Raw genomic sequence first — 7,215 nt, forward strand, 5'->3', positions numbered from 1 at the left:
ATCTGTAGGCAGTATAATGACAACATCACTTTGCCAGTTCACCCAGGTTAATTACCAGGCGCCGAGTTATAAAAATAAAACAGCATAACTGCACTCATTAGCACTTTTATAGATTTACTTGATTGTTGAAATTTTGATTAAGTACTTTTGCCCACTTTATGATGCTTTCAAAAGCTGCACAATGGAAGTAAAAAAGGCTAAGGGTTTATGACATGTACAACAATGTTTGCTAACAACTCCCACTATACAATGCATCACACTTTACAGACGGCACAATGACGGTTGGATGACTCTACAGCTCATAATGACGCAGGGTGAAAGTAGCAGTTTCTGAGTGCAGTGAATGTGTGATGGTGATTACAAACACAGCTGAGAGGTTTAACAAAAGAAGTTTAGCAGGTTATTGAATTGCAGGATGGGAAATGTAGTATTTACCCTAGAATAGCTTGTGCAAGTTCATTAACAGTCCATAGCATTGGACAACATAAAAGATAGACAAAGCCACCATGATGTCACCTATTGCTTCTGGACTATGCATTTTGAAGCTTTAACACTGGTGTTTTAATTACCTCAACGTTTGTTTTAAGAGCCAGAATATACTGTATTTGGATGAAAAAGTTATCAGCTAACATTAGTTAACTTTGTTATCATACACAATAGGGCTGCCACAAACGATTATTTTGATAGTCAACTAGTCACCGATTATTTTTGCGATTTGTCGACTAATCAGATCATCATCCATTGGACATAAAATGTACAGCTTATTGCACCAGCATGCATCTGCTCTTATATAACTATCATTAGCTTACAGCTTTAAGTGTTTAAGGTCTGTGCTAACTAAAAATAAAGACAACATGATAGTTTATTAAATTTAAATGAAATTTGCAGATTGTTTCGGTGGAGTTTAATAAACTCAGCCGTCTGCTCCTTGCTATCTAAAATATAACAGGACACCGGAGTATATTCTCGAGCATCTCACACTTCTGATAATCAGTTGTCTGCTTGACGTTTATTCAGCTGTGTAAAAACTATAACTTCAATCTCAGCCAAACCGATTTACTCAGGAACAAATAAAATACTGAAAAAAGCCAAACAATAACATTTTTAAGTTATCTAAGTGACTTATATATCGTGTTTAACCTGAGTAGCAAAAGACGGCGGTGGGTTTGAAAACGATTTGCCGGGAGTCCGGTGTTCTCACGGGCTCTAGTGAGCCTTGAACCCCGCTTAGATATCGAGGTAGTGGGTAACAGACGTCCCCGAAAACGTCGGAGCGCTTTTGAAAATATGTGGTGTCTTGATAAACTGAGCAGATATTTGAGGTTTACACGGCTACATTCTCGCCTGAAAATGTGTTAAATGTTTATTTTATGATCCAGAAAGAATAATAAGAGTAACATTAAAACTAACTAGCTGCCGCCATTGTTGGAAACTGATCAGGGCCGCGCTATGAATTCTGTGATACAGTTTCTTCTTCTTCGGGGTTTAACCGCAGCTGGCATCCTTGTACATGCAGTGCTGCCATCTTCTGTTTCAGTCCGTTATTACACTCTTAAACCCTACTACTTATTCCTGCGTCTTTGGGAATCTTACAAAGGTTCAAAAAACGCTTAGACTATTAAATTAATCGTCGACGATTTTGATAGTCGACGTAATTGTGACTAGTCGACTAATCGTGGCAGCCCTAATACACAACTTTTCTTACTGCCAAGGAACACACAATTAAACACTAGAAGTCCGCTCAGCAAAAGTGAACCAAAAAACCTCATATATGATCAGTACCACACAACAATCCATATGTCTCGAGGCCAAATCCAGTGACCCAGGTCCAGCTGAGTCAAAATAACCCAACTCTGTTATAAAGGAGTAAACTATCCACAGAGGCCAAAACCATATTTCTGTGGATATAAATATGCTTTTGGGTTATGTAAAGATGAGGATTTTGAAATCAGAGTATAGGGACTGATTCACTTTAGGAGTCAGCCTCAAGTGGCTGTTAGGGGAAGTTGCAGTTTCTGCCCATTCTATATTGGCTTTATTTTTCAGTTCTAGGCTAAGTCCGCCTCTTGATCATGCAGACCCATTGCACACAGCTATTGTCACCAGGAAGTAGTGTCAAAAAAGTTCAGGTTAAGAGCTAATCACATGGACACCAATGTGGGCCTGAAACTCTCCCCAAAACACAAATTCAGCAATTGCGTATGTAGAAGTAAGCATCATAAGCTTGAAAGTTTTTCCCAGGTGAGTGCTGGAGAACATACATGTTATCACAGCTAACTGTTGGGGGCAGAATTGGGCTGTCCAATTTATGACCAACAGAAAAAGTAGAAGGAAATAAACTGGAATTAACCCAGCTGAGACAACAGTACTTTTATTGAGCTTCATCTGAGGTTCACATAATTTTCACTTTAAACACACCCACATGCAAGCATTCAATTGTTCCTTTTAGAGGTGTGTGATGGTTCTTGGATCTTCCTGCGTTACTCATCCAGCATGTTGTCATCAACAACTGTGCTCCTGTTCCACTCTGGTTTTTCCACCGAAGATAGCAACAGGCAAAAAGTGGAGGCAACATTCATCTCAAAGCGGAGACATGACCCCTCCTTTTTTCAAGATTATCCTCCTGATCTCTCTACTTATCCTGTCTTTGGATTCCTCTTTATAACCCTCCTCTTCACTCTCTGCCTACCCATCTCTTCATCTGCCTTCTTGCTTCTTTACTAAAATAGAGCCATCAAGCTCCTCTTCTTCCACTTCAGTCTGCACTCTTTCATCTGCTTTTGCTGCTACTTCTCCCCTTCCTTCACATTTCTCCCTGACTGTCTCATCCTCACAGGATCACAGCGACACAGCAGTCATCTCTCATCAGCTGAGACGCCGTCCCACAACTGAATCGTGAGGTTATCAGTCCAATCGCTCCTCTCTTTTCACTCTCTGCACGTTATTAATCACATTCCCTCTCTTTCTTTCTTCCTTTGTCTTTTTTGTTTAACTTGGTCGCCTTTTCCTCCTTTCTCTTTTTACCCACTACTTTTCTGGTCATTTCTCTCCAGCCTCATTTCCCTCTGTCCTCTCTTGACTGCCTACTTGCATTCCTGAAACACAATAGGAACCATTAATCTTAGCACCAGTATGATAGCCCAACATGTACTGATATAATGTTGCTTCCAAAGGACATCAATATTAGAAGGCGCAGTAAATGTATGGGATGTTGCTTTCTGGGACGACAAGAAACACCTGTTACATAGAATTCATAAAGAAGACTATGGTGTATCTGTGCAGAGAGGCTATTAGGAATAGCTGACTAAACATAAAGCTGAATGTTACAGAATAATGATGCTTAGCTTGCAGTTTTTAGTCTGCGGCAGTAGGGCCACAAAGAACCCACAAATTGTATAGACAGTAAAACACATCCACCTCCACTTCAGCAAGAAGAACAAAGTAATCTATGGTTTTTAAAATGGCTAGCAAGCTTTGGATATTTGATGGTAATCAACAGCAGATCTCCAAAGCTTCAGGTTAAAGATGTAGCAGTGTTAGTTGTACATAATGTTTGGGGTACAATTATTCAGAAGAATTAGAAGCAAACACAGCACACAAACAGTACAGAGGGAATCATTCCTCACTCCACGGATAGAGCTCCCACCCTTTTTTCACTAGGTGCCTACTTGAATAAAAGTTGCTAAAGAGGTATGAAGAGTCACCAAATCTCGCTACAAAGTTGCTAATTAGCAACAATAAGATGAACTGAAGCATGAAAATCATTGCTGAGAGTCAGGGCAATGTCAAGCCTTCAAACCAAGGTGGTAGGCAAGATCTTTTTAACATTTCTTAAAAACATTTATGCAAATAATAATATAAAGTAGTGCTGCACTGAAGTAAAGCCTTTGTTGCACACTACAATGACATCAGCTGAACTTCACTGAGCTCTCATAGACACTTTGACAGGACTAACCGTTCTTAACCTTGTGTTTCAATCTGCTCTCATTCAGTTATTCACACATTAATTCGTGCCAGACAGTGATAGAGTCACTCTATACTTAATGGCAGGTTAATGGCAGCCCCTGGCTAAAGACAGGGAAGGGTTTCTGTTGTCTAAACTATCCTCCTTAATAAAAACTAGAACTGGGTTGGACTCCCTTAATTCGGATGCCTTAATTTTTCATGGTATAGACTTAACACAGTGCTGGAAACAACCCTCAGATATTTTGGTCCATATTTACATGAAACACCACAATCGCTGTAGATTTGTTGACTGCACATGCATGAAGTGAATATCCCATTCCATCATATCTCAAAGGGGCTCTACTGGATTGAGATCTACTGACCGTAAGGGGGGGGGGGTAACCAGATCTCACTCGATATTTTATCTTTTTCCGATGATTCTCTGTAAACCCTAGAGATGGTTGTGCAGGAAAATCCCAGTAGATCAGCAGTTTCTAAAATACTCAGACCAGCCCATCTGGTACCAATAACCATGCGAGTTCCAAGTCTTAAATCATTTCTATTCCCCATTGTGATACGTGGTTTGCAGCTTTCCTTGTCCATGTCTGCACTGAGCTGCTGCAATATGATTAGCTGATTAGATATTTCCATTAGTAAGTGATTGAACAGGTGTACCTAACAAAGTGACTAGTAAGTGTAAGCAAATGTGATTTGATTAGATTACATTTAATCAAAAATGGCTTAACTGTTACCATAGTTTCAGAGATTCTTCTCTAAAAGGGTGTGCATTTTTTGTTACAAGCAAGAGCTGCATACACACACACACACGCACACACACACACACACGCACACACACGCACACAGAACTCCACCCACTCAGCCAGACAGCCAGCTAATGTAGAACTATAAATCTTAATGGTTCTGCTAAGCTAAGGCAAATCCATTTTGATCACACAATAAGCAGTGAAAAAGCATTTTCTGCGTTACCATCCAAACAAATCATTACCACACTTGCTCGGTCTTGATGAAATGATGCATGATGTGACCCTGGATGGCTTCAATACAGTTGCTGGTCAAAAACACGCCATTTCCCCCCCTATGTTGACCTTTCAGTTCACTTTGCACTTCCAGCCCTGTCCTACTTTTCTTCTTCACCTCAGTTTTTTTTTTTTTTTTTTTTTTTTTTACACCTATTCTCCCTCTTTGTCCTCCATAGCCTTTCCTTGCTTTGTCATCCTTTTGTCTCAGCTTCCCCTGGAGTACCCTCCCCTCCATTTCATTGTTGATCTCTTCCACTTCTTATTCTAAGCTCTCACTGAGCATCTTTACAGGTTAACAGGTGCTTAATGCCTACGATCACACTTTGTGGTTTACTGTATTCAGATTAAAAGGGAATAAAAAATATCAGATTTAAAATATTTTGTTGAAGAGACAGGATTCCTGTATATGTGGCTGATTACTGTGTGAGCCAAACAAATATTCAAGTATCACAGGATTACTGCCACATCACGAATCCTTTCGCTCTGTATGAGTCACTTCAGTAAGTGAACTGTACACAATGAACATCACATCAAATAATATTGCATCCATACTGAATTAATTACCATATTAATATGACCGATAAAGGCAATTAAAAATGTTAAGAGAGCTCGGCAATCCAAGATAGGGCTCTATCAACAAATCACCTAACAAAGGCTGATAGCAACCACAACAAAAGAGCTGCTCTCCAGCATCAAATCCACACACAAAGACAAAATAATGGAAATTTAAAAAAATCCTTTTTGGAAAAGTATGCTACAACTTCTGTTATAAAAATACAAGCAGCGCTCATTTCTAATCTGAATTACTAACAATTAATTTGGCTTCACCTGAAGCAGCTACACCATGTTGTTTACAAAGCCAAGTAGAGCTCAGTGTTTCTTTTACCTTCTTCCCTTTCTTCTTGTGATGAGCAGACTTCCCCGCAGATTTGTTTTTAGCCTCCTCACTCATGGCAGCAGCTGTACGTGTCCCCAACAGCTGTTTGTATGACTCCAAAAAAGGTTTTTTTAATCCAGCATGGATGAGCGGTGAAGAGTGGAGCGGTGGCCACTCTCAGCACGCGCAGCGGCCAATTCGCTCAGCTGCTCACACCCACTTCCACAAAAACACACACGCACACAGAGTTACACACACACACTCTGTCCACGAGAAGAGAAGCCAAAAAGGCAGCTCAGCAGGAGTGATGGTGGGGGGGGGAGACGCACATTCTCGCTCTTTCTCCGTCCCTGTGTGTGTTTTTGTCTCCCTTTCTTGCTCACATACTTCACTTGTACCTGTCTTTGGATGCCGTCGCCTCCCACACGCTCCACAAGTGAAAGCAGAGCAGCAACAAGCTACAGTACGAAGACTTGAGTATTAATAGGGATCAATACCAGCTCATCAGCGGTTGCTTGAGTTTTTGTGTGTGGATGTGCTTGTCACAGTTTAAAGGGCAAGAGATAATTTCTTCTTTAAAAAAAAGATGGAAAAAAATAGAAACCAGATTTTGGTTCAGAGATGTATAAAATGACTCTTTCTGTTACTGCTAATTAATGTTAGCTTTGTGAGGTGGCCAAGGAACAAAAATAAAGGACTCAGCTGAACCAGTGGATTGGTTTCAGCTACGACAGTGCTAATCAACATAATTGATGCTTTCTTTGCTTTACTCTACTGCTCTTTGTCCCTGTCAGCTTGCTAAAGATATGATGACAACAACTTTAAACTAGGATGACTTTAGAACACGCTCCTATTTAGTAAAAAAAAAGTGTATAGGGGTTATTTGTGCCAAATGTACTTAGTTTACTGATTAATATGATCCTGTGATGTATTTCTATATTTTTTAGGTGTTATCTATGTACATGTATGAGCATATACTGATTACTATGACCATTTTTATTATGAACTGATTTCTGACAATAAAGTTATTCTAATTCTTGAATTCAGTCTTGACTTCACTTTTCAGAACAATCTTTTATATGCTGTATTTTATTTAGTGTATGAATTCATTGGAAAGCAACTTAGGATTTAGTATTTTGTCTAAGGATGTTTTGGTATGCATACTGTTATAACCAAGAATGAAAACACCAACCTTCTTGATTAGAAGCTTCTACTTCTTGAGACACACCCACTTATAACATATATATAAATATAGTTATAGATACAGATATAAATGGATAATTCTTTTAGAATTTAATGAGCAATGCAAATTAGTTCAATCATGATATATATATATATATATATATATATATA

At 39.3% G+C, this 7,215-nt stretch overlaps 1 protein-coding gene across 2 annotated transcripts in view; it reads right to left on the reverse strand.

Moving 5' to 3' along the window:
- Window positions 1–7,215, reverse strand: part of LOC102294395 (ankyrin-3) — a 185,381-nt gene that overhangs the window by 160,048 nt on the left and 18,118 nt on the right. The window contains exon 1 of one of the 2 annotated variants that reach the window (XM_005913630.3): window positions 5,872–7,106. The exons of the other annotated variant lie outside the window; for it this stretch is intronic. Within the exon in view, the coding sequence (XP_005913692.1) occupies window positions 5,872–5,937 (66 nt within the window). The 5' untranslated portion in view covers window positions 5,938–7,106. Of the gene's footprint in view, window positions 1–5,871; window positions 7,107–7,215 lie in introns of those variants that run through there. 2 annotated transcript variants of the gene reach the window in all.

The sequence above is a fragment of the Haplochromis burtoni genome, unplaced genomic scaffold (genome assembly GCF_018398535.1).
Source record: "Haplochromis burtoni strain Fernald_Lab_line unplaced genomic scaffold, NCSU_Asbu1 Contig_6, whole genome shotgun sequence".
Lineage (NCBI taxonomy): Eukaryota > Metazoa > Chordata > Actinopteri > Cichliformes > Cichlidae > Haplochromis > Haplochromis burtoni.